Here is a 25126-nt window from a genome sequence, read left to right on the forward strand (position 1 = left end):
CAGTTTTTTTTGCCCTTATCGTTGGCGGCAGAAAAAAAATATTCTCTTGGCAAGGCGGAGAGCTCGGCCGACGGCCAACCAACCTCAACTCCCTCCGCATTTCGAGGAACGACACGAGGGAACCACTCAAGTCGTTCTGGATCGGTCGACCATCTCGAGCCATCAAGATGGTCAGAGCTACTCAGCCGCTGATGGCGCGCTTGCGCTTGACCACGAAGCAGGTCAATGGTGGTTACTACAAAGGTAACCGGACGGGTTCGATGGGTTTCTTCGCAAAGAACGGATCTTATGTGATCGACTGGAGGAAGGTCCGCACATACGTTGTACCTGAGAATCTGAACGAATTCAAGGTATGTTGCTTGGTTTTGGCGGAAACGGCGTCAATTACTCTACTGGACAGGTTCTAACCTGGCCTCCAGCTTACACCGTTCGTGACGAAACTTATGCCCCCGACGAAGAGCAAATACGTAAAAGACATCGAAAGGAACGGCAGGACGCACACGGTCGAAAGAGCGCTAGAGGACAAGGACTTTCTTGATATATGGGCGGCAGACAATGGCCCCGAGGTTATCAAGCAGGAACGGCGGGACCAGATAAGGGAGGAAAGGGAGAGGCGACGCCAGGAGGAGTTGGAACTCTTGGAAGCCCAATTTGGGGAGGTAAGCTTGCACGATATTGGGAATACCCGCCGACTGTGTTCTAACCATGACAGCGAGACCGAATAAGGGAGAAAAAGATAAGGCAACTCCAGGAACGACTGGAGGAAGGCCGACTTAGAGAGGTAAGCTCGCCATAGTTCTGAAGAACATCGCTGAATGTGTTCTAACCATGATAGGGGGACCGGATAAAGACGGAAATGCTGAAGCGGCGTCTGGAACTACGGGGGGGAGGCCGACGTACGGAGGTAAGCTTGCCTAATGTTGGGAGAACCCGCCGAATGTGTTCTAACCATGACAGCGGGTTTAGAAGGGCTGGCGTGATCGCCGATGGGCTCCTTCAGCTGGCTTTTCTTAGTTATTGGGGTGTAGTTGCTATCTCTGGAGGGGGGCGTCGGAGTGGTCGAATTATATGTACATTATTGGGCATTTGGCGACGGAGGGTCTCCATACAGCACCTGGGGACCTCAGTCTTGAGATCTCAGAGTTGCTTTTTCCCCACGCAAAATCGCTTCGCTGGCGCATTTCTGGGTTTTCTGAGGCTAGCAATTACCTTTTTTCACCTTTTGTCGATATTATTAATGTTCCATGCTATAGAGGCTTGAAATGCAGACTCGAATATCAAGTGAGTTTCATGTCCCCGCTCATGCAATATAATAGCTCATCGAGGCAGCCAAAAACAACCTGGTGGTGAGTGCTTGGGTATTCCTACATGTCCTGCCGTTCCATCAGCCCGGGAAGTGCCAATTGCCCATCTTAATGACGTCGTTGCAGGCTCGTTTATAGTCGGAGATAATGAGACTGGAAGCATTTCATATCTCTACACGGATGATATCGACCATTATCTCGCCAATCGACCACAGCTGTTTAACTCCCGTTCCAGCTATCATCCACCGAGCCGCTTCCAAACGTGATTTGGAGAAATGATCTGCTGGTTCTGCAGAACCAGCTCTTGTGAATTGGTCATTCACCCGGGCTCTGTCCAGGGAACCTGCTTTCAGTGCGCGGTTTAGAAAAGATACAACTCTCTGAACAAATCAGCTTCCAAATTATCCTCTTCAACTTCACTTTCCTGAGACAGTCAAGGCTGAAGACTGCTAAAGATCTCCTAAGGGTGGAGACTCTGATACAGGCGTGCCCTGATATAGCAAGTTGACTGGATAGCTATGACATCTTCTATTCCCTGCCTGCATTCCTTTGTATCCCAGATTGACCCTCGAATATTCTGGCAACCCAACTGATGCGTGAATGTCCTGTGAAGCCTAAGCGAAGAAGCGTGATCTTTCCCGCATCCTTTATCTATAAATCTGCAGCTCTTGCCTGCTCATCCCCTCCTTTTTTGTTGCCTCTCTCTTCTCAGCTTACTCTGGCCTCTATATTCCCTCCATACTCCGCTCATCTCACGTTCTGCACTTCGAAGTCTCTCGACTACAAACCGTGGATCTCTATCACTATGCACATCTTCTCAACCTTGATCTCCGTTGCCCTCCTGGCTGCCGTTGGAGGCGCGGCTCCCAATCGTAAGTACCAGTTGCCCAATATATATCATCTTTACGGGCCATGTCTAAACACATTTTGCTCTATAGCCCTTGCTTTGCACTCTAACGTCGCTCGTGCCGACGATAGCTTGGTAAGTGTTCCCCAAGCCTTCAACATCTGCTGCCTTGACCATGGAACTAACATTGACCTTCCTTCTACAGCTCACCGCCAGACAGTGTCGCGGCACTTGCTTCACCAATGCTGACTGCTGCCCTGGTGACTTTTGTACCGTCAACTGGTGCACCAGGGGCGTCAAGGCTGAAGATGGCACCATTGTTCCTGCCGCGCCCGAGGATAATACCCCCATTGAACAGCGCTCTGCCGAAGATTCTACTGAAGACTCTACTGAAGACTCTGCTAAACTCATCCTCATCGCCGAGGACGTAAGTTATACATACTCTCGCGACACATCTCATTCTTGGATAGCTAGGCTAACGCACTGCTTGATTGTCCAGGACGACTCGTACTTCTACGCCAATGCCACGAGCGTTTTCGATACCACCGACCACGTCAAGAGCGTGGGTACCATAAAGGAGTGCCCCAAGAAGTGCGGATTGGGAAAGCACTGCTGCGCACACTATTTTTGCCAGGCCACAGAGGGCAAGGAGGGTAGGTGTCTCGGAGGAGATTCGCAGTGAATGGCCGTGAAATGGGCTGATCATCATGTCTGTTGATGTTGCACGCCTCCTTCATATTTTGTTTTTGCTTGATGGGAGGGACATGACCAGGCTTGCTGGCCTGTGGTGAGATGCGACTGAGAAGCCTTGGACGAGTTGTACCCATCATACTAAGCAGATCAATTTGCACAATAGCTACATCTACTAGCCTTAGAGCAGTAGGCATGAATTCAATGTTTCCTTAAACGATTGACAAGATCTCCTTTCTAGCCTTTCTATTCTTCTTGGCTGATGGACTTCTGTACTCCGAAGCCCCAAAGCTTCAACCGACCTTTTGTAGTAATGCTCCTAAAATTAACCTCGGGAGCTCCCCGCAGACTGACGAGAGCAATCGGAGACTCCCCTGTTGCACTTTGTTTGCTGTTGCGGCCTATTTTGGAATGGTCTCACTCGCCCGTCAACGTGAGGAGGTGTTACTGGGGGGGTTGTGTTGAGGAGGGTTGGAAGGTTGAGGTTCATGTTTGTTTGTCTGCCCTCACTTACTCACTCTGTCTTCATATTCTTATTGTCTTTATTCCTGTCGAGATGCTAACATGGCATGATGTGGTTGATACTCTGTAGTCCGCGACGCTCTAAACCCGCACCACGCCTTCCTCGCCTCTGACCCATGGACCTCGATATCGAGACTCCTCGAACAACTACAACAACGCCCGTCCCCATCCTCACCGGCACCCACACTCAAACCAACATCCTCCTCCTCATCCCCGACCGTAACCCATGCCCTACTGTCAGACTACACCAAAAACCCGTGCACAACAACCTCCCCTGCAGCACCGGCAACCAGAGCAGCAATCTACCAGAGGACCTCGTGGACGGGGTGGGAAAATGCCTGGGTGCTGTGGACGATGATCGTCCCCAGCGTCAGGGGTTGTTTGGGGTGTACGTGCGTGTGGGTTGTTGAGCCTGTTGACAGACACGGAACCGGACACTGGCATGCGCACGGGCACGGGGAGGGTTCGGAGGGGGCGGAGGAGGCGGAGGGGTGCCTTGTTGTCTGTATTGGGTGGGGAGTATCGAGGATCACGATGCATATCACCACACAAGGGATTTTGCGCGGAAGAAAGTTGTGCTGAACTTGCATAATCGGGGGTGGAGGGGGCATGGGCATGTGAGATTTCTTGGGGACAGGGAGAGGGAGAAGGCGGGGCGGGGGGGTTGTAGGGACCTGGGCTAGTGGGATCTGAACGGGCGTCTGATGCACTGATGTTGCAATTTGCTTCATACTGGGACGCTATCTGAGTGAACTAACCTGGGAAATATGCTCCATCTATATGCTTCGAGTTAAGTTACCATGTAGAATTTGACGACCACTGGATTCGATCGATGTCACGAGGGATCTTCCAGCCATGAACATGGCATACCCGCTTATACTCCGAGATGGCCTCGCCGACGGAGTAATCCTGCCCCATGCGCAGCGGATCCAGCCGAGCGGGCCGGGGCTCTTCGTTGGTGATCGCCATTCGGACCTGCACCAGGACACTCTCGATCGATGACGCAGCGAGCCAGCCTGTATTAGTGAGGAGCTCCATGCACATCGCTCCGCCGGCAGTGACATGCCCCCCGCCTCCTTCGCTATACCTCAAGAAGCGGGGCCTGATGACACGAACAAACGGGGGCGAGAGCGGATAATCCGGCGGGAAGCGGAGTTCCATGACGACGCTCGAGAGGCCGGCCTTTTTAAGGTCCTGGGCCAGAGGCAGTCGCTCCTCGAAGCTGTGAAGTTCCACGATCCACTGGTATAGATTTTTGACCAGGTCGCTGTTGATATACCAGCCTAGTTCATGTAGAGGACGCTCGTTCTGGGCCTTCTGGGCTACGTTGAGCTCTTTCTGGAGGCTCCTGGTAGCCCTGGAGCTCGCGTATGCCGGCTCGCCGAGGAGTTGCACGGATGATTCGAGTAAGGTCCCTGGTTGAAACTCCAGTATATCTTTCGGCATTTCCTCGAAAGTGACGCCGTCTTCGTTGTCGGATTGTAATAGCAGTCGGTCTTCTGGGAGCGTTGCAATGCTATCCGTGTCGTCGTTGTCGTCAGTGTTGCGGAAAGGAGCAGCAGGCGCTGGGTCGCTATCAGCACGGGACAGCTTTCTTTTTGCTTTGTTGAGCGCAGACTTTGCTAGTGGCCAAGGCGATTGCGTTGTCGACTGCTTCCTCGATCGATGGCTGTTTGTAGCTGAAATGGGAATCTGAAGCGGCGTTGCGTTCGGTCCATGCACGACGCGCTCAGGCGCTTGGGCGCAAACACGCGACAGTGGCTGGATATTTGGCCGCTTCAAATGTGTTATTGGCGTCTGGCATTGGATAAAAAGATATCGTGGCTGAACCCAGTCCAAGTGTTGCACCACGTAGTGGGGGGCGTTTGAGGTGAACTCAGATGGAGCGTTGACCACTTCGTTCAATGCGATGGCGCTGGTGCATTTCAGTTCGCTGTTTGGCCAGATTCTCGAGGTCGGAGAGGCGGGCGTTCCTCTGTAGTACCCGCTATAGCCGAAAGAGGTACTAAAGTTAGACGACATGTATATCCCATTCCCACAGCTTCGCCCGTTCACGATTTCCCTATAATGGAGTCCCTCCCTGACGATGCTGTGCCAGTTATGTAACCCGCTTCCGTGCCAGGCGAAGAACGTGGGATACTCGAGCTTAAGGCGAGAAGCAGTTTGGCTTACAGAGGAGACGAATTGCTCTTCCTTATCTGGTGCCCCCTGTGCAAATCTGAACTGAAGGTATGCATCCATGCCCGAGACTTGGTGTTGGGGGTCGTCATCATATATGATAACCGATCGATTTGACCCGACAATCCATTGGAGTACATACAATGCTGCCGGCTGTATCCTATCCCGCCATTCAGCAAGGGCCCTGAGTTGGCCGCTGTGCCCCTTGTCGATAAAAGCCTTCATATCTGATACCTTGGGGAGTGTATTTAGGAGGCCTTTTATTGTCTCAACCTTTTGCATTTCAGAGAGCGAGTCAAAGTCGGTGTCGTAAACCGTGTATAGCGCATCCCTTTCGAATGGTAGTTCGAATCCGTGGGTCTTATGTACCAGATTACCGTCGAGGATCAGATCGGAGAGGAAGATATTGGGCCAGTGCGAAGTATCTTTAACCCGGGCATGGACCTCCGAGTCACCCTGCTGCTTAACAGGTAGCATGAGGCTAATCCAATCGCCCTCTTTTATGCCCGAACTGCCGTTGACGCGAAGGCACGGCCCGCGACCAGTAGTCACCGTTAGACGCCCTTTAGACGGCTGGGAGTTGGGACCGTCCTGACCTTGACCTGATTTCCCCCTCTGTGGATTGAGGACTCCCAGCCGAAAGCCAGTAGGAAAGTTTTCAAGTTTGTTCACATTGGCCCTAGCGTATGCGAAGCTTATGAGTAGGTCGACCACGTATGGCTGGGAGGATATCTCCCATTCCAAGCTCGGGCCCATTCCCAGACTCATGTACTGGTACAAGCAAAGACCCTTCGTACAAACGAACGGCTTAAGAGCCTCAAATTCAGTATTGATCTTGCAGTAACAATTGAGGCAGAACTCCGTACACTTCACGAATCGGCGAAGCGTAAACTGCATGGCAACCAGAAGCAATGACATCTCAGACGGGCTTTTCGTGTTCGCAAGATGATCGTGGGAAAGGAAGGATGGTGCCGACGCACGCCATGTATCGGGCTTGAAGTACTCTGGATTTTTTAGTTCCTCAGCGTCAAGGAGTTTTCCTTGACCGTCATTCAGGTATAACTCTGCCCCTGTCCACGAGAAACCGTACTCCAGGCGATACTTCACTATATCCATAAAGCGATCGTTCAGGAGTGATTGGAGAGACTTCCCAATGAAGATAGTCTTCAATACCGGTTCCATATGCTCCATATTGCTTGATGCATTTGGCACCGCTGGTCCCGGTGCGTCTCCGGAGAGAAATACCTGCTGGGCGGAGTTGAAGCTAGGCTTGTAGCTGTCGCAGACACCGGCATACAACTGGGTCGAATTCGTTGCGGCCGAATTTCCGTTGCGAATAATATCCGCCAATGGACGGTATCCAAATCGATAGCGAATGAGTAGAACGAGGAATTCCGAAGGGCGAACCCCCCAGGCCTCCATGGCCTCGTGAGAGATCCTCAGCTTCGAGATACGACGCGAGGCGGACAAGATCACGCACCCGTCCAAGTCACCCAAATAGCCGACACGGAAACCGGCATTTCGGGCTTTGCGAAGATCATCTCGGATGCTGTCGCGCAATTTGCTGACACTCTCCGCGGGGTTAATCGCTATTTCGCTACTCGCGTCCCAGTCCATATCGTCGAAGTCTTCGCCAGAGCCCGTCTCCTGTTGCGGAGAATCGAACTGGGCCTCTTCGGCAAAGGTTGCATCGTCGAGACATTCGGAGATGGCTTTCAGAAAGCGCGGGACAGTAAGGCTACGGAACGCCCCTGCATCCTGTGAAGACGCGAGAATAATAGGCACAACTTCCGGAGCATTTTCTGTGGTTATAAACGCAAAATAATCGTGCCTTCGGGGGTATTCCGATGTCTCTGCACCGGACAGTCAGTGTCAACACCTGCAGCGCGCTCGTTGGCCCCGACTTTACCTGAAACCGTGACTTCAACGTCAATGGTATGAGCTTTGGAGGGGGTGGTATAGGTGAAGGAAAATGATCCATCCTCGCTCCCGCCCCTGACGTCAGTTAAACGGGAAAAAGTTCCAGGAAGACAGGCTTGAGCAAGATCGTTCTGGAAATCTCTCGAGGGCATCGTTGTCAGCCTTGTCGCCGAGTGGACTGTTGGTCTGCGAGAGTCTCCTGGGAGATGCAGGAGGGCTCATGGCAAGATCAGAAGCAGAATCCTGAGACAGATCGGTGGTTGATGTGCATGACTCCAACTCTTTCCAAATTACAAACGAGGCCAAAGAGTAAAGTTATGGTTTGAGGTGAGAGGCCAGGAACACTCGACAGGTGAATCGTAGCCAAAGGAGCTAAAGGCGGTAATTAAGCGCTGTATACGGAAGCAATACGCACCAATACCCGCATTGGGGATGTTAATTGAGAGAAGCAGCCTCGCGCTTGTATTCGTATTACAAAGCAGCCATTCACTTCAGTGCCCCATTCAATCCTCTTCCCCTCCTTTCAACAGAACAACTCAAGGGATTTCCATCCTGGAAAATTGTGCAGCGAGGTTCACAGAAACTGACACGATGTCCTCCAGGCTAGGCTTGGGTTCCCTCCTTTCCCAAGTGAACGCTATTTTCATGATAGCCCGGGTCAAAATCTCGGGATCCTGATCGTGTTTGCAGTATCCTCTCTCTCTGACCACGAAATGTGGAATTCTCCAAGGGCCCGCCTAAATTTCAATAGCACCAAAGTCGAGGTATTTTACCAGAAAAACAAGACGAGGAGGAAGATTGACAAGTGAAAAGGTAGTGGGGCAGGCTGTCTCGGAGATTCCACATTTCGTGGTCAGAGATAGGATGATCCTCGAGCCTTGCCTGACTGACTCATGGCTTTGGCGACCCGTCGACAGCAGCACATGCTGTCCGTGTCGGCCGTGCCTGTCAATCCATGGATGGCTCTGCTCCCAGCCTTCTGGGGTAAAGATCTACTATGCGGCTCATGAACCGTGGAATCGTGTCAGACGGCCCGGAAACAGTCGGACCGTCGCACCATTCCGACTTCATCAGTTTGATCCGACGTCACCGAAACCCTCGACAAAGGCCTCCTGATCCGCAGGAATCATGGAACAGTTTTCCTTTCAGCAAGAGCCTTTGAACGCGGGGCGCGATACACCAGGCCACCCGGCCTTGGTTGGGTAAGCCTTTATTCCACGACCGAGTCCGAGTCCTTTCACAACCGCAACAAAGAATGCTGATTATAGAAACAGGACTCCGGTAATAAGTCTGGTGAGACTACAGAAAACCGCGCCAGGTTCACCATGTGCTCTCGTTCTACTTAATGCGGCCTGGGTCGCTTGGTTCTCTGTTCTCGAATAATTCCACTGCGAAACTTCCTCGGCGCTATATATATAAATTTCCGAAACGGCCTTCGACAAATCGAAACCAGAAACAAGATCTCCTTGTTCTCCACGCCAAACCGCCCGCCAAATGGATACCATGGATCTAGACATTGACACCAGCGGAGACTATGAAGAGTCCAACTTCCTGGCATCTCCTGAAGACAGTCCGGGAGAAGAACAGAGTGAAAGTAGCCTCCAAATCAAGTATTACCGAGCAGTGAAGTGCGGAAATGTCCAGGCTGCGCGAGCCATACTCCAACAAGGCATTGAGGTGGACGAAGGTAATCCGGATGGCGGGTCAGCTCTCCATACTGCGTTCCTCTGCCCCAATCCAGTTGACATGGTCCGGCTGCTGTTCGAACACGGCGCAGACCCAGATCTCTACGACGAGTATAGCCGTAATACTCTTTTACATGCTATTCAAAATGATGTCGATCTTAGGGTAATCAAGCTTCTCCTCGACAATGAGGTCGACGTCAACTCTACGGATTGGGAGAAACGCAACGCCCTACATTACGCTACAAGCTATAAACATGGTGCCGATAAACTCGTTCAGTTGCTTCTTGACTACGAATGCGATCCCTATCGTACCGACATCCACGGGAAGTTACCAATTCACGACGCGGTGTTGCAACTTGCGGACGAGAGCCAAGTAGTCACTACGAAGAAAGCAATTGAGGTTTTCATTAAGTATGACCTTTGGCACAATAATGTTGATAACTACGGAAAATCTGCTCTGTACTATGCTGTTCAATTTGGAACGAATGGGTTAGTCCAACCGCCTCCTAGGAGGAAGCCGAGGACTCGACGAGACGGCGATTATGGAATCGTTGACAAGTTCGGAAGGACAGCGCTCCACTACACTGCTATATTCGGATGGGGAGCCAAGGACCTCATGGATCGTGACGTGAACCAAAATGCGGAAGATAAGGACGGAGAGACTGCAATTAGATATGCGGTTTCGTTCTCGAATTCGCTGGCGCTACGTGATCTTTTGCGTGGGAGTGCAAGAGGACAATTGAACAACGCCGATGCCCACGGGAGAACGCTTCTTCATTATGCAGCGTTAGAGGGGTCTGCTCCAGACATTTTGAGACAACTTTTCAAGGCAGGCTCGACTGTGAATGCCGTGGATGCTGAGGGCAAAACTCCACTTCATTACGCAGCAGTGACCGGAGTCCTTGTAGATGACTTACTGGATGCGTTTGCCGACGTAAACGCTGTCGACAAGATGGGCAGGACTGCTTTACACGAGGCAGCACGACATAGGACCGACCAAAGTTACCGGGTTCTGATGCTACTCAACCCGGACCTGAATCACCGCGATGACAATGGACGAACCGCGCTTCACGAAGCTTCTTCCGCAGGGGCAATTGAAATTGTCCTTGATCTTCTGTCACACGGAGCCGAGGTGAGGATTCCTGACCAGAATCAGAGAACTGCACTCCATGACGCTGCAGCCGCAGACTCGCAGAGAATAGTCCTTGCGCTTTTGGATAAAGGGGCAGACGTTAAGGCGATAAGCCTGGAGGGCGAAACTGCGCTCCACGAAGCCGCCAGGGCCGGGTCATTGGAGTCGGTCTCGATGCTCCTTGCCAATGGTGCCGATTTAGAAACCAAGAACAATAGGGGCCAAACAGCTCTCCATCTAGCTGCAGAAGCAGGTTCGCATCAGACGATTGATGTGCTGCTCCAGAAGGGGGCGGACATTACGTCGAGGGACAGCGAAGGCAAAACGGCACTTCATTATGCTGCAGGCCAGCCGTCATATCTTCCAGTGAAGCTGCTCCTTGACCGAGGAGCTGACATTCGAACAAGAGATAATAAAAACGCGACAGTCTTCCATTATGCTGTGATTTTTGGATCCTCGTTGACCGCAAGACAGCTTCTTCGACGTGGTGCGGGCCAAGAGGGCTTGTTGGAGGCTGCCCAGAACATTTTGCCTATCCTGCCCAGCCAGATCAGCATCAATCCCTTTGATACGAAGGCAGTGAAAGAAGAGCTGCTTCCTCTGATGTATGGTGAATACGAGCACGATGTTCCTTCTATCAGTGCATTTGAGTGGAACGTTCCCTACGCACTTTACCGTTATCGGCGCCCAGGTCAAGAGGCAAGTGGGAGGCTTCTGAGGGACGCTGTCATGGACGAAGACATCCAGATTCTGGAAGACATGCCGGTAGTAGCGGGTTCTGATGGAGTATACGAATTCACTTCCTGCCGGAGGTATCTGCAAGAGCATTACGGCTCAGCTGGAATGGGTGCTCTTGAGCTGGTGAAAGAGGCTATTCTAAATTGGGAGCAGCCTATTGGTGAGTAATTTTGGTGAACCTACTCTTGACCGTACGCTGACCCGCTTGTAGTGCAAACAACGATTAGCTGTACGCTGATATTGCAGGCCTTCAAGCAGAACCTAATTGTCTGCAAGCTGCGCCCTGCTGGAAGAGATGCCGAAGAAGACACACTGGAAAGCGTCGAGGTGGAAGACGATATGGTAGATGAAGCTATTATGTGGATCTGTCAAGCTGTTCGCCATCCGCCAGGTGACGCCAGGGTATGGGTGTCTCACGACCACCAGAAACTGATTTTAACCGAGTTTCTTCGCATATATAGCCTGGGTGCGCTTGTGGAATGTGACGAGTCTACCCTCGGAGAGTCCGCCTGCTGGACTAAGCTTTTCACACAAGTGGTCATAGCCGATTGTTTCCTTCATCGACCGTGGGGGAAGGGCCTCAAGATCCCATTCAACTCTGTGATACAGAGGGCTAGTTTGCGTATAAGGCGCCCGTTGCTGGATTTGGAGGACGGAAGGCGAGGTGAGGCCCTTCTGGGGTACTACACTGCCCTTATTCCAGTTGCAGTCAAGAAGAGCAGAAAACAACCTGCGATCCAGTGGCATCTCGTACAGAACGAAGAGGAGGACATGCAGATGAGCGGTGCGTATTTGGCAGAAATCGGGCTCGAGCTTCCGTGGGTGTCTATTGATATCGGATCAGCTGGGAAGTCAGAGTGTTACGTTGGCTCCTACGAGTCCTAGGATATCCCTTCCTGGAGCTGATCAACCTGGCTCGATGGGTTTGATACGGGGACGACCGTCAGTCTCCCGCCAATTCGTGAGGATTTTACCGTGGCCTTATATCAGATTGTGGAATTTGTCAGGTTTTGTACGCTGTTTGGTTTGGTTCTTGTTACATTATATATATATATATACATCTCTTGTGTAGCTTGGTTCTAATGTTGGGTTGGCAGGGTTTTGGTTTGCCATTGAGTGTACATACAATGTAAATGTTTTCCCAAAGACCTTTGGCAATAGATCTCTGAGGTACAGCAACAGCAGTACCTGCCGGTGATACAGAAGACCATGCTTTCTCGAACAGTGCCGTGTCCTTTCGATAGCTCAAACAAGGCACAACAGGAGCTAGCTGGTCACTCTACCACCGCAGGGGTCTGTTTCTTATGCAGTGGGTGTCTACAGACGATACTAGTATACCACCCCGCCCCAGAAGAATGTACTGCATTCACCCAGATAGAGAGAAAGACACAAAAAAAGAGATCAACACCAATATGCACCGAGTACAACACCCCAATATTGTACATCAAGCATAGAAGCGAAAGTGCCAGTACTGGTACTGACCAGCCTCATCCACCGGTGACAGAAATTTCAACTCAACGCGATGAAACGATAATCTCAATCATAATCACAAATCAATCGTGGCAGTCGCAGGACATTACATCTCGTCAATCTTCGGCTCCATCTCGGCCTCTGACTCGACAATCTCATTGAGAGTCTTCGCTTCGCCCCGATCGGCTTTGACCTACATCACACACGCACACGCAAACCGTTAGCTTCGCTCGATTCATCTACAGTCTCACACAGTCCACTACTCCCCCCCAACAAACCAATGTGCCAGAGGGTGGGGTTGCATACATCAGCCTCGCTCTGCGTCGCGTTCGTCTCATCCCACTTCTGCGAGGGGGGCACGGAGGTCCGGCGCTGGGTCATTGTCGGCGGTGTCTCGGAGTCATCCGGGTAGGACGAGTTGATGTAGAAGTCGTCGACTTTGGTGGTCGGGTTGACCTGTTGTTGTGGTGCGTGGAGCCTCGGGTGTGGGTGGTAGAATGCGCAGGGGAGGATGCGCCGGACGGCCGGGGTTGTTTTGAGGGAGTTGATCATTAGGGCGTACATTGTGGCTTTTGGTTTCGAGGATCGAAGATCGATCGGGCGATCGAATCGATGGGTAGAGTGCTGCCACCTCTCTTCTTTTGTTTTGCTTGGGGATGGAGAAGCTTTGGTGCAGAAGCTGATGGCGTGGGTGCGGGGGGTTATATACTTGGGGGTCGTGATGTCATGTGGCGAGGGAACTCTATGTTTTCTATTATTTCACTATTATACACGGCTCAAGAATTATATACTTGTTGAAATATGAAAGCGACGTCGAGTCTCGGAAATTTAATTCAGGCCAAGGCAGTTAGCATAGTATGTCACTGTCGCGGGCCAGTCCGAGAACATGGCCTTGACGCCGACTTTGCGCGCCAACGCATCCACGATGCGATACATGTCGCCGTCACCGGTGATGGCATCCGCGATGGTCGAGATATAGTATTCGCCCGTCTCGGCGGCTTCCTTTAGGGGCCCAGAGCGCTCAAGCGACCAGGTGATGATGTCCAGGCCGGCCCTGTTGGCGGCCTTCGCATATGCGGACGGAACGATTTCACCCTCAGCGGAGGTGTTGAGTAGGGCGAAGATGGGCGGGGCCATGATACGGACGCCTTGCTTGGATAGCCTGTCCATGCTTGCGACGGCGACTTCGTAACCCTCTTCGGTGTCGACGCGTTCGTCGAGGTAGACGGCTTGCTTACCGAACCTGGGCTCGGCCTTGATCCAGTATAGGATGTCGTCTTCGAGGAAGGACTGCGGCCACACGCGCTTGGGGTTGATACAGGCCTCCTTGTACTCGTCGATGAGCTGCTGGGCGTACATCTCCTGGGTGTAGTTGCCCTGGAAGGGCATCTCGACCTCGGGGGTCTTGAGTTCCGGAGTGAACTGCAGACCAAGGCTGTCGGTGATTTTAATATATGTCTTGTGGTCGACCGGGGTTGCGCAGTTGTCATACGCGGTTGTTCGCCAGTCGGGCCCACCGTACTGGTATTCCTCTGGGGTCGTGGCGTCGGGGTTGGACGAGTCCATCTTGGCGCAGAGCGAGAGGAACTCGTCGTGGGTGATGTCGGAGGTGCAGCATTTAGCTGTCGCGTCCGACTCCGCCGTCGCTGCCTGGAATGGGGTTGTGCACTTCGCAGCGAGCTCGGGTCTTAGGAGGATGTCGGTGGTCGTGTGGAGATCGCACTGGGAGTGACGGCAAACCAGCTGGCGGTCACTCGTGAAGGCAACATCGCATTCGAGGACACCAGCGCCCATGCGCGCACCGGCGTAGAGTCCCTCCCGGCTGTGCTCGGGGAACTCCAACGGCCCGCCACGGTGGGAGATGGAGAAGAATGGCGCGTGGTGGATTGGCTTCTCGCTGCAGGCGGCGAGCTCGGCCTTCAGCGGGCTGTCTTCCATCTGATCGACGAGCCAGAAGGGCCGAGGGCCAACCTGGATGTTGGTAACTGACGGCCATCCCGGTTTGTAGCTGGGGGCAGCGACGACAACGCCGGCGGTGACGAGGAGCGAAAGAGCATACATTCTGGTCCAATTGAGTCAGAAATTTTTTGTCTCAAGGAGAGCTGAGAAAGCAGGAATGCTATTGTGGCCGGTATTTATGCTGGTCGGAAGCCGTAGCAGCTGTCAACGTCTCTCTCAGTTGGGGCGCCTTGGCGGCAGCACACATGGAGCCAGCGGGAGATGTGATTGGGATACCCGAGCTCCCAATCTCAAGCTGTCGATTGCGGAGATGAGGCCCCCCAAAAACGTCCAATCCAGGCACAATGTCTACCCACGTTGATCCCTGCTCAACTGGTCCAGTTTTTTGCGGAACCGTGGATGGTGGCGGTTCTGTGCAGCTTCCTTTTCTCTTGGCAGGGCGGAAAGTGTTGCGAAGTTGCAGGCGAGACCTCTGAATTCCCTGTTTTGGTTAGTTTTGCCTTGTCCGTCCAGATACGATCATCGCAAGACTCCACAGTATCAACAGCGACGATAACTTCCAGGGCAGCGATGCTGAATATATTCAATATCTCGAGTGCCAGGTCCTTGAGATACAGCGCCTTTCAGGGTCCTTATGTTTCCCGACTGCATGCCCAGAAATCCACCCTCTTTTTGGGAGCACGAATAGTTGGCCCGGGATAGTCCCGTTTCCCGGGGCGATAATCGGCGTGTACCATGTCCAGAGCCGGTGGAACATGTTCCGATCGGCGTGGCTTCTCAAGCTTAAATCAGTCACATCAAGTCGATGCTCATACAGTAATCCTCCAGATTGCTGAAAGCTTCACATAGCACCCGTTCTCAGAAACATGTCAACAGCGTCAAATGAGCCGCCTTTAGGCTCAAGCCAATCCTACGGGGTCGTCGTACGGCCTGCGGACCTTGCGAGCGAGATCGCTTCCGATGTGAACTCCGATCGTTTCCCGCGCGTTCTGGCTACTTCTCGACTCATTGCATTCATGGAGATTGCCGCCGCTCGAGTTCTTCAACCCCACCTGGGGCCCGGCCAGCTTTCTGTCGGAACTCGCATCGACGTGACACATACAGCACCTACGCCTGTTGGCAGTGAAGTGACCACCGAAGCGAAATTCATAGGAAAGAAAGACAAGCTGTTCGTGTTCGAAGTGCTCGCCAGAGACGAGGCCGGTGAAGTAGGGCGAGGAACTCACGAGAGAGCCATTGTTGATATAGCGAGGTTGGAAAATGGTGCTCAGAAGAGATTGCAGGCTCCAGCTACTTGATGTTCTAAAAGGGTGTAAGCCATGACTGCAAAACCTGGGTTAAGGCCTCGGTTATGACTCAAGTATCTACAGTGGTTATTGGCCATTTCCTTGATACGTCGATTGCATCCAACATATTACTTCCCTTTCATTCTCTCCTCTTGACTCAAGTCCAGTATCCTTGCTGCCCTTTCGAGCCAATCGACAAATTAGATAGGTCAGTTAGTCCAACTCGTAGCTCCGTATTCAAACACATGATCTTCCCTGAGGTATTTTCCGGCAATCGCCACTTGTGATGAATAGACTTGAGGGGTACGACGGTTCCGAGGTCCATATTTCACGACTGAGTACTTCCACCCCCTCGCGGGCCGTAAGCCGTGGTGGGATGGTTCAAGGGAAGCGGATTGCCACCTTATCTTGAATGACGCCAAAGAGTAGAGCGTTCGCTTTACGGAGATCTATATGAGACGCCTGAAGGGGGATCCCAAAGTCAGTAGACGGAAAGGTTTCATTATCCACGTTTATCTGGGGTAGCGTATACATTCAAGAATGAAAAGGTCGCTTCTGATATCTGGCGCTGACTGATATCGTCCATTGACTCCATCGCGTGAATGTACTATATTTCATCCCAGCAGACCTGTTTTCAGCAGAAGCTAAGTTCTTTCCCTCTACTGGTCCAGGACCTACGAACCAATTCCCATTACTTAATGTTCCAACAAGGGTAATGAGGCCCTGCCAATTTGTATGACATATATGAACCGGTGGTCGGCCATAACGATTCTCAGCCGAGGGAAGTTTTCTGGCCACAATGAACGTGATCGTCGACTATCCTTGGCTATCCCATATAGATGTCCGGTTCTCGGAAGTGCGTGGTTCATTTATAAAGACTGTGGCATCGGCTCCGCCCAACGTTTTCATTCAGTGACTGAAACACCTCCTACTACAACCATGGAGACCGAGAAGAAAATTTTCATCGCGTTTGACCTCTACGATACTCTACTTTCTACGGCTTCCATATCAAAGCGTCTAGCCGATTTTATCCCAGCCGAAACCGCTGAACCCCTGGCGCTTCTCTGGCGGAGGTACCAGCTAGAATATACCTGGAGGCTCAATAGTCTTGGTAAATAGTCCCACGGAAACTAGAAAACCGCTTTGGTCAATACCTGATAGGTTACCTAACGAAGGGCGATTCGACCATTACCACAACATCACGGTGAATTCTCTTCATCATGCAGCGAGGGACTTACAGGTCACCTTCGAGCGAGAGCAGGTTGACCAGCTAATGAAATCATACGACTCTCTTTCCACATTTCCGGATGTCGCCGCTGCACTTGAGAAAATCAACTCGGCGCCAAATTTGACACCGGTTATTTTCTCCAACGGGCAGAAATCTATGGTCGAAAATTCTGTTATACGCTCTATGGACTTGGGGCCGCAGGCGAATGTATTTGCTGACATCATCACTGTTGACGACGTCCAAAAGTTTAAGCCAACGCCCGAGGTCTATCAGTACCTTGCGAAGCGGGTTGGAAAGCAGCCACATCAGTATAAGGATATTTGGCTTGTCAGTGGGAATCCGTTTGATATCACTGGCTCGAAAAACGCGGGGTTGAACGCGGCTTGGGTGGATCGAAGTGGACTTGGCTGGAGAGACGGGCTAATCGAAGACGGGGTTCCCACAGTCTCATCTCAGAGACTGGACGAATTGATGATAAAGATTGAAGACCATGTCAAAGGAAAATGGACTTGAGGCTACTTAGATCCACTGAATCGCCAATTTCATCCAAGTCACCACTATAGAGGAAGGATTGTGGAGAGACGCCAAGCAAAGCTACACAAGAACTCGAATAAGCTGGCGAAAATGGCATGCGCAACCAGCCCGTGGCCAAAGAAAAGTCTTGCGAAGTTGGAGAACGGCCACTCTTATACGCGAAGGGACTAGATAGGACAATATCAAGGGTAGTTACCTGGTACATCGAATTGCGACTGCAGACATCCGTATTCGCCGTAACTCATTATTCATACAAGAGGAGCGACAGCTCAGCCCCTCAGCACACTCCCCGAAACTCCATGATAAGATTCTTCAACTGATCCATGCCATTTCCATGAGGCCCGTCCAAGTTCCCCCTCCCGGGCCCGGCAGAATCCAAGTCTGTGTCCACACCGTCCCTCTGGGCATCGCGAAACCGGTCAAGGAGGATGTTTGCAAGAAGCCAATACTCTTCAGCGTGACGCATAAACCCTATTACCCCTTTGCTGCATGTGTCTATCCGGACGCCGGTGCCGATGCCGATGCCGATGCCGTTGGCATCATCGGCGGCTTGCTGCTGATGCTTTTCCCACACTCGCTTCCAATTCCCTAGGCCGTTCTCGAGGGCCGGAAACCTGGAATCGACTGCAGCGCTCTGCGCGTGGAAAAGCACGTTGTGGAGCGCTACGAGGTGCGGAATATATTTGTTAGCAGGCTAAACACAAGGGTGGGATGTGCGGGGAAGGCTCCAAATCACGGGTGGATATAATACAAACCTGCGATAATGAGGAAAAGATTTAGTGTTCCCATCTCGGCCAGGGCACTCTGCATCTCTAGAGGTATTTCCTCTGCCTGGCATATCCTGCGGACCGCAGTTCGAAGAGTAAGTGTTGGCCAACTACTGCTCCCCTGCTCCTGCCATGGTGCCGATGCTGCCACGGAGGTCCGTCTTCTATAATAGATCAAACACGTCTCGGCAGATCCTGCTTGGAAGCATTCCTCAGGATATATAAGATCCATCTGCAGCTCGGAAAGGACCATTTGTGGTGGGGAGTTGTAGAAGATGGTGAATGCGGCGTCGAGCAGGAAGACAAAATTCAACGTCCTAGGGCCGTGTTAGCATGTTGGGCTTAGTTCAATTCAGAATGCAGCGCCAGTTTCGGAATTAGTTGGATACCGGATAATGCTTTCCTGGAGAATGAAACAACGCCACCATGCCTCAGAAGCGGCCCCAGAGGCGTCCCCAGAGGGAAAGGGGAGGCCTTTGTGGGTTACGGAACTCATTTCAAAACCCCGGGTAATCTAGGTACCTAATAATTAGCCAACAGGAGTCGGACAGCGAACAATGCAGAAGAGATAGATAAAAAGAGATAGAGAGAGATTGATAATATAAGGTTCGGGGGCAGGGACTTTTTCTTACAGTCAGCAATGCCGAAAAGCGCGACTGGCGTATCCGTCTCTTAGCCACGTTGGACCCCTCCCAGGTCTGAATGAGGCACGCAAAGTACATCGTCTGAAGACACTTGAGCCTCTCAGCCGGACCTGCATTTTGCGCGCTTGACACCAGCTCAGGGCTAAAGGCGATTGCCTCCAGTCGATCGAACCAAAGTTTTGCAGTCTCTTTGTCCGCTTCGTGAGATGAGACACAAGCACCAATTACAAGCATCGTCGCGAGAAGGAGAGGAGGCGTGCTCTCCGCCTGAAAAGATGCCCGATGCACAATAGGACAATGTGGGTACCACAACCGCCAGAACAGTTTGAGGTATCGACGGATGTTTGGCGGGCTGAAGAAGCGAATGCACATGCTCTCCATGAATTGGGACAAGCCTGATGTCACTGACACTGACTGGTGATCAGCAGCATTGGAGACTCTTGTACTGGAGGCCAAGCGCGTGAACTGGTCCACTATGGCGAGGGTCTGAGGCAGCAGCGGGTCCCCAGCCCAGTCCATCAGACCGAGGCTACTAGGGGTCGTGTCGGATGCTGTCGCCGACTGCCAAATCAAAGGCTCGTTCCAGGGGTCATCAACAGCACAGAGGCTCCAAGCCGACACAGAATCAGACATCTCATCCTGCTGCCAGTAGAGATGACATTCGAACGAGTTGCTCAGGCCTGTCACGGTAGTGACCCGTGAGAGATAGACCAGGGTTCCCGCTCGGTCGCCGCCTATCGTAGTGGACGAAGCCCTTGGTAAGGCACCCAAGGACGATTGAAATGGATCAACAGACAGGTCCCAGTTTATCAGGCTAATCTCTTGGCTGCTAGGCAGTAGGCCAGATGAGAGCGGAGTAGCATCGCGACCAAGGTTAGACGGGCTGTCAAAGATGGATGACACATCCGGATCTGACCGAACAAACAGCAAGCCCAGCCGTTCGTAAGAGCAGGACTTGTTCTTCGCACGACAGGCTGTGCAGGGGTGGTCGAAGGTGCAGGCTTTTTTGAGACGAGCACAACGGTCGCATGCTCTTCTTGCCTTTTTCCCCTGGGGGGTTTCAAAAATATCGAAGAGGTCGATTCCCGTGTCCACATGAAATCTGCATGATTTCCAGTGCCGCTTGAGGGCATCGCGTCGTTTGAAAGAGGCTGTGCAGGAGCAGCACTGATATGGTCGCTCGTTGCCGTCTAATCATGTTACAACCTCCGCACTACAAAAAGTTGAAGGAGTCACTTACGCGATGCTAGATGACGGCGAAGGTGCTCGATGCGCCGAAATGTTGCCGGACACTGGGAACAGCGTAGCCGGGAATCTGATTCCATTGCGAGAGGACCGAAGGATGGACGAGGTGGTCTGGAACAGGTTGACTGGGGAGGTCGACCAGGGGACCTCGGGAGTAGAATTGATCTGCTTTTACTGGAACCTGTGGAAAAACCCCCGCCTCCGCACTTTCCGATCTGATGGATCGCAGTACTGGTATCGTGCTAGTAAGCCGTTTACACCGTTTAAATTACATCTCGCCTTTGTAGATCCCCTTCCTCGCCTGCCAGCTCCGCAGCTTCTTTCCATAAACATAGACTGGCAGCGCAAGAATCGACAGGAAACACGAAGTCCCTCCCAGCACATACATCATTTCAGCAGGCCCCTTCTCAGCTACCCAATCGTTGGCGAAGTCGCTCAGTCCGTAGAAGAGAAAGTTCTGTTGTTCAATAGTTAGGGCTTACAATTCCTCCCAGCGAGGGTCAAAAGGGAGGGGTGTGCAGGACCCACCTTGAACACCATATTCATAATGAAGATTTCGTTAGCCTGAGATTTGAACGCATCAAGTCCATACGAGAGTGTCGAGAAGATGCCGATAAGCACACCGAACATCATCACGCCCTGCAGGAAGGCACAGAGCAATGCATTCGCTCCAATGGACATAGTGTATCCGAATAAGAACATTCCGACTGTGCAGGCAACTCCGGCAATGGGCATGAAGACTAGACGGAACTCGGGTTCGCTGGGAACACACGGCCACTGTTAGTCTCGTATATCGGAGAAAGCGTGGACACTTACTATAACCCCCCATTCAGCCTTCCCATGTACTTAATCAAACGGTCACTGAAGCAAGCTACCACAATGGAACCAATCATCCCGCCGATAAACGGCCCAGCACCGAGGTACCCGATTTGCGCTGCATCGTAGTACCATGGAGCGCCTGAGAAGACACCGGAGAGGATCATTGCAGAGCCGACATACCAGCTGTTTAGGAGGCCCGATGTGAGGATTGAGTAGCAGGCAGCTGGGTTGAGCAATGCCAGGAGGGGACCGAGGAAGAACTTGTAGATTCCTTCGTCAGAGTACACACCGCTGAACACTGCGAGTTCCTGGAGGAATGTTTTCTTCGGTATAGTGCTGGTCGGCGCAGACGATGAGTTGGGAGTACTGGGTTCTAGGTAGACTTCAACGTGTGAGGGGGATTCTTTCTCCTTATCGTCAGCCTGCTCGTCGTCTTGAGCGACACCAGCTGGAGTTTCAGTGTCACGAAGATAAGTCGTCTCGGGACAAAAGAGAAACATCGCCACAAATTGGATGACGAGAAAGACCTGAAAAAGGTGAAAGAGCCAATAGTATCCGAGACTCGCATATACCTGGCCGCAGATAATAGAGGACAGACTGGACGCAGCATTGAGAATAAAGTTGATCACGCCAATGCGGAGACCCCGCTGATGCACGAAATATGTGTCGCCAACTGAGGCGATGATCAGCGACTCGAACGCGCTCGTAGAGAATCCTTGGATGATGCGAGCAGCGAGAAGGTACTTGTAACTCATTTTCGCCTCTCCAACGGCAGTTCCGATGATCGCGAGGAGTGTTGAGACCAGATAGACAGGGCGCTTGCCGTACTTTCGAGAGGCGACACAGGCAAAGGGACCAGCGCATCCGGCGGCCAGGAGGTTATACCCCGAGGCTAGGACAACGTCTGTTAGTGGAACATCGAGTTCCGCTGCAATGGGGAAATACGACGCATTCAGTAGCGGTCCCTGAACAGAGACAGTTTAGTGGGAAGTCCTCGATCCTCTTTTCGGGGAGAGTGACGTACATTCGTCCCAGCGTTCAGCATCGCTCCAAGACAGAGAATGACAATGTTGAGCTCTTTTTTCCAACCAGGCCAGTTCAATGGGTCGTTGACGTCGTCGGTTGGCTGGGGAGAAAGCACCGTATCTCCATCTGCACGACGAAGCCCAGGTTGCTCATTCTCCGGTCCAGCCGCAGAATTGTTCAGCAAAACAGTCCCAGGCACATCGGCCATATGGGAATCTATCGTCGGTCAGAAGACTGCAAGTATTTACCATTGTACACTACGTACCTCCTCGAACGCCGAGTCCCATGGTAGTGGTAAACAGGGAAAGGCTACAAGTTGAAAAATACGGGAATAAGAAATAAGAAGTGGTAGCTCAGATAGAGTCCGACATACAGCTCTAGCGTCTCCAAGTACTCCCTTTGATAGCTGCTGGTGATCTTTATATCCTTCCGGTTTCGAGGGAAACCCCGGTGATACCAGCAGACGCATCCAAAACCGGGGAGGAACCATTCGTATCGTATTTGAGCATTTGTTGGGACCAATGAAATCCAGGATGGCGGGGCGACGAACGCATGCCATGGGGGTGGGCGTGCTCCGACAATGTGGGCGGTCCCCGACTGCGGGGGATCCTTCTCCACGTGGCAGACCAATGGGGAGCCAGTGCCATGGTTATTCTGGGGACGAAACTAATGGTTGTCAGCGTAATGCCCCACAGGTTGGCTTTGAAGTTCAGAGGAGTATAAACGGTTCCTCTCCTCCATTGTCGGGCATTAACCATATACAGATTGGAGATGGTACTGGAGGTTGTGGAGTAGAGCGGCTATTGCCCAGTAGACTCCCAGTGCCATCTCTGAGCATACACAGCACCCAGCATATAAGCAGACAGAACCCGTGTTCCAGCGCCAGTTCGCATATTTCCTTGTATTGCTTCTGTCGAAATATAGCTACCATTGTCGCTTCACGATGGCTTCGACTGACATTATAACCTTTCTTTGGGCCTGGAAATGGCTCGCCATTGGCCTCATCGCCACTTACTGGGTGCTGTGGATTGCATACGCCCGTACCCTTCATCCCTATGCCAAATACCCGGGCCCATTCCTGGCATCGATATCTCGCTTTTGGATTGTAAACGAAATCTTTCGAGGTCGAGCACACAAGACACAGGCAGAACTTCACAGGAAATATGGTATATCGCACTACTAGAAAAGTCGCGTTGATCACAGATGCCATGACGCTAAAGCGCTATAGGTCCCATCATCCGCATTGCTCCTAACGAAGTTGGGATTTCGGACCCCGCCTCTATCAAGGAGATCTACTCGATAAATTCCGGATTCACAAAGGTGAGTGTTCCTGATGATTCACTAATTTACCTACTAGCTGTACTAATGTTCTCCGCTAGACTGACTTTTACGCGCCATGGAGAGCTTCCTTTGGTAAATGGATCAGGCTTGGAAACCTAATCGCGTTTGTTTGAGCTGATATGATTCTTCTACACAGCTCGCTTCCCTGACCACTTCACCTCGACGGACGAGAAAACGCACGGCCAAAGAAGGAAAATCGTAAACAACATCTACTCAATGAGCAACATTGTCAAGTCTGAGCCCTTAATCAATATATGCACCGGGCTCTTCATGACCCGAATGGACGAATTTGCCGAGCGACGGCAGCTCGTCGATCTTGCTACGTGGGTGCAGTGGTACGCCTTTGACGTTATCGGCGAGCTGTACTTTAGCTCGATGTTCGGTTTCATGAAGCAATGCAGTGATGTAAATGATTACATTGCCTCCCTAGACACCCTCCTCCCTGTTCTTTGCGCTGCTAGCGTCATGCCTACCTACATCCGGGCTCCCTTCCTAGCCTCGGGTGTATTGCTTGGCTCGGTACGCAAGGCTCGAAAAGCCCTGGGGAGTATTGAGCAAGCGTCGGCAAACTGTGTTCGGGAGAGGCTCCAGTCTGAAGCAAAATCAGAAGGTGCAAGGGAAGATATCCTCGGAAAATTACTCGATATCCATACGAACAAAGGCGATCAGCACAACTTTAACCTGACGGATGTACAGGTGGAAGTGTATACTGGACTGTAAGTTCTTCACCGAGGGCTTCTCCTTAACCCACCCCGCCCACTATCAGCATTGACCTAATCAACCATTGTATCTCTCAGCTTTGCCGGCAGCGACACTACAGCCGCGGCTCTCTCCTCCATCCTCTACCACCTGCTGGCCAACCCGGACGTTTGCGCAAAGCTCAGGAACGAGATCGACGAGGCATCAACAGCCGGAAAACTCAGCTACCCACACATCACGTACGCCGAAGCTATGCAACTGCCCTATCTCATGGCATGCTGCAAGGAGGGAATGCGCATGCACCCTAGCGTAGGGCTCACGCTGCCCAGAACTGCGCCACCCGGAGGATGCCAGATTGCAGGACAATGGTTCCCTGGCGGACTACGCGTTGGTGTAAATGCTGCTGTCGTCCATTTCGACGAGAGCATATTTGGCAGCGATGCGAAGGAATATAACCCGGATCGGTGGTTCCGCGAGGACGCAGTTAATATGGATAGACATATGTTTCAGGTATGTTTCTGCTTTTGTTAGTATTTTGCTTCCAAACGTCATGGCTGACATACATCGCTCGTCGGTAGTTCGGTGGAGGATCTCGGACATGCATCGGCAAGAATGTAAGCTTCCAAGCTCCATCCCTCCCAAACATCTATCTCCATTTTAATGTGTAGGGCAGATTTCACTGTGCGAGATCCATAAATTGGTTCCGGAGATTTTACGGTCCTACGACCTCGAGCTGGCCAGTCCTGAGAACGGATTTAGAACGATGAATCACTGGTTTAATAAGCCCTTGCCGCTGAATGTCCACATTAGGAAGCGTAAACCCAGTGGCAGTGGTTAATCCTATGTACATCCATATGAAGGTATTTCGTTGCGCTCGTCCTAGTTGGAATGTTATCAGTCATTCCGGGGATAGTAGGTTATGCAAGCCGAAAAAGTGTTGCAAGCTACCCCGTATTCGAGAGTTGATGGGCTATTGAGTGGGTGGGGGTTGTTGGTGATCTGATTATTCGAGCCGGGATGTGGGAGTCGCGTCTCTGCTGATTCAAGGTGCTCTAGAGTATAAGAGTTAGCATTGCATATTTCCATCGTAGA

The 25126-nt window shown here is 51.9% G+C and overlaps 12 protein-coding genes across 12 annotated transcripts; 7 read left to right on the forward strand and 5 right to left on the reverse strand.

The window, feature by feature from the left end:
- The first annotated feature begins 73 nt into the window (after positions 1-73).
- On the forward strand, positions 74-1298 carry BJX67DRAFT_349465 (mitochondrial 54S ribosomal protein mL41). Its single transcript, XM_071028755.1, has 5 exons — positions 74-350; positions 420-659; positions 713-781; positions 836-904; positions 958-1298. The coding sequence occupies exons 1-5, from the start codon at positions 168-170 to the stop codon at positions 964-966; spliced, it is 570 nt and encodes a 189-aa protein (XP_070887861.1). The 5' UTR covers positions 74-167; the 3' UTR covers positions 967-1298.
- Positions 1299-2109: 811 nt separating this feature from the next.
- Positions 2110-2833, forward strand: BJX67DRAFT_379819 (uncharacterized protein; the record flags this gene model as incomplete). Its single annotated transcript, XM_071032657.1, has 4 exons — positions 2110-2176; positions 2243-2286; positions 2357-2578; positions 2651-2833. 4 exons carry the CDS (start codon positions 2110-2112, stop codon positions 2831-2833), a joined length of 516 nt encoding a protein of 171 aa, XP_070887862.1.
- Positions 2834-4058: 1225 nt separating this feature from the next.
- Positions 4059-7795, reverse strand: BJX67DRAFT_40473 (putative ubiquitin conjugating enzyme). The gene is made up of 2 exons (XM_071034943.1): positions 7451-7795; positions 4059-7394 (listed from the first exon to the last, which is right to left on the reverse strand). Exons 1-2 carry the CDS (start codon positions 7611-7613, stop codon positions 4159-4161), a joined length of 3399 nt encoding a protein of 1132 aa, XP_070887863.1. The 5' UTR covers positions 7614-7795; the 3' UTR covers positions 4059-4158.
- On the forward strand, positions 7754-8232 carry BJX67DRAFT_40465 (uncharacterized protein). The gene has a single exon (XM_071034942.1). It carries the CDS (start codon positions 7894-7896, stop codon positions 8137-8139), a length of 246 nt encoding a protein of 81 aa, XP_070887864.1. The 5' UTR covers positions 7754-7893; the 3' UTR covers positions 8140-8232.
- A 4360-nt stretch (positions 8233-12592) lies between these two features.
- Positions 12593-13050, reverse strand: BJX67DRAFT_379822 (uncharacterized protein; the record flags this gene model as incomplete). Its single annotated transcript, XM_071032658.1, has 2 exons — positions 12593-12679; positions 12793-13050. The coding sequence occupies 2 exons, from the start codon at positions 13048-13050 to the stop codon at positions 12593-12595; spliced, it is 345 nt and encodes a 114-aa protein (XP_070887865.1).
- A 202-nt stretch (positions 13051-13252) lies between these two features.
- BJX67DRAFT_40527 (glycerophosphodiester phosphodiesterase family protein) lies at positions 13253-14695 on the reverse strand. Its single transcript, XM_071034946.1, has one exon. The coding sequence runs from the start codon at positions 14545-14547 to the stop codon at positions 13315-13317; it is 1233 nt and encodes a 410-aa protein (XP_070887866.1). The 5' UTR covers positions 14548-14695; the 3' UTR covers positions 13253-13314.
- Positions 14696-15236, forward strand: BJX67DRAFT_40526 (uncharacterized protein). The gene has a single exon (XM_071034945.1). It carries the CDS (start codon positions 14845-14847, stop codon positions 15145-15147), a length of 303 nt encoding a protein of 100 aa, XP_070887867.1. The 5' UTR covers positions 14696-14844; the 3' UTR covers positions 15148-15236.
- A 1-nt stretch (position 15237) lies between these two features.
- On the forward strand, positions 15238-15815 carry BJX67DRAFT_40525 (thioesterase family protein). Its single transcript, XM_071034944.1, has one exon. It carries the CDS (start codon positions 15312-15314, stop codon positions 15741-15743), a length of 432 nt encoding a protein of 143 aa, XP_070887868.1. The 5' UTR covers positions 15238-15311; the 3' UTR covers positions 15744-15815.
- A 746-nt stretch (positions 15816-16561) lies between these two features.
- On the forward strand, positions 16562-17815 carry BJX67DRAFT_349474 (Haloacid dehalogenase-like hydrolase-domain-containing protein). Its single transcript, XM_071028756.1, has one exon. It carries the CDS (start codon positions 17005-17007, stop codon positions 17470-17472), a length of 468 nt encoding a protein of 155 aa, XP_070887869.1. The 5' UTR covers positions 16562-17004; the 3' UTR covers positions 17473-17815.
- BJX67DRAFT_379826 (uncharacterized protein) lies at positions 17771-20229 on the reverse strand (the record flags this gene model as incomplete). The annotated part of the gene is made up of 4 exons (XM_071032659.1): positions 17771-18156; positions 18249-18577; positions 18981-20094; positions 20145-20229. The coding sequence occupies 4 exons, from the start codon at positions 20227-20229 to the stop codon at positions 17771-17773; spliced, it is 1914 nt and encodes a 637-aa protein (XP_070887870.1).
- Positions 20230-20417: 188 nt separating this feature from the next.
- Positions 20418-22281, reverse strand: BJX67DRAFT_371204 (major facilitator superfamily domain-containing protein; the record flags this gene model as incomplete). Its single annotated transcript, XM_071031050.1, has 5 exons — positions 20418-20606; positions 20678-20909; positions 20966-21933; positions 21993-22210; positions 22260-22281. The coding sequence occupies 5 exons, from the start codon at positions 22279-22281 to the stop codon at positions 20418-20420; spliced, it is 1629 nt and encodes a 542-aa protein (XP_070887871.1).
- Positions 22282-22937: 656 nt separating this feature from the next.
- On the forward strand, positions 22938-24872 carry BJX67DRAFT_379828 (cytochrome P450; the record flags this gene model as incomplete). Its single annotated transcript, XM_071032660.1, has 7 exons — positions 22938-23160; positions 23223-23314; positions 23374-23407; positions 23472-24051; positions 24133-24544; positions 24613-24648; positions 24708-24872. The coding sequence occupies 7 exons, from the start codon at positions 22938-22940 to the stop codon at positions 24870-24872; spliced, it is 1542 nt and encodes a 513-aa protein (XP_070887872.1).
- Between the last annotated feature and the right edge of the window lie 254 nt (positions 24873-25126).

This window comes from Aspergillus lucknowensis (genome assembly GCF_044049455.1).
Source record: "Aspergillus lucknowensis strain CBS 449.75 chromosome Unknown BJX67scaffold_12, whole genome shotgun sequence".
Taxonomy (NCBI): domain Eukaryota; kingdom Fungi; phylum Ascomycota; class Eurotiomycetes; order Eurotiales; family Aspergillaceae; genus Aspergillus; species Aspergillus lucknowensis.

Coding starts and splice junctions, on each gene's coding strand:
- BJX67DRAFT_40473 (XM_071034943.1), bottom strand. CDS start 7,613: ATGCCCTCGAGAGATTTCCAGAACGATCTTGCTCAAGCCTGTCTTCCT. Junction 7,395..7,450: donor CGTTGAAGTCACGGTTTCAG/GTAAAGTCGGGG, acceptor TGTCCGGTGCAG/AGACATCGGAATACCCCCGA.
- BJX67DRAFT_40527 (XM_071034946.1), bottom strand. CDS start 14,547: ATGTATGCTCTTTCGCTCCTCGTCACCGCCGGCGTTGTCGTCGCTGCC.
- BJX67DRAFT_40465 (XM_071034942.1), top strand. CDS start 7,894: ATGTTAATTGAGAGAAGCAGCCTCGCGCTTGTATTCGTATTACAAAGC.
- BJX67DRAFT_40525 (XM_071034944.1), top strand. CDS start 15,312: ATGTCAACAGCGTCAAATGAGCCGCCTTTAGGCTCAAGCCAATCCTAC.
- BJX67DRAFT_40526 (XM_071034945.1), top strand. CDS start 14,845: ATGGTGGCGGTTCTGTGCAGCTTCCTTTTCTCTTGGCAGGGCGGAAAG.
- BJX67DRAFT_349465 (XM_071028755.1), top strand. CDS start 168: ATGGTCAGAGCTACTCAGCCGCTGATGGCGCGCTTGCGCTTGACCACG. Junction 351..419: donor AGAATCTGAACGAATTCAAG/GTATGTTGCTTG, acceptor CCTGGCCTCCAG/CTTACACCGTTCGTGACGAA. Junction 660..712: donor TGGAAGCCCAATTTGGGGAG/GTAAGCTTGCAC, acceptor TAACCATGACAG/CGAGACCGAATAAGGGAGAA.
- BJX67DRAFT_349474 (XM_071028756.1), top strand. CDS start 17,005: ATGAAATCATACGACTCTCTTTCCACATTTCCGGATGTCGCCGCTGCA.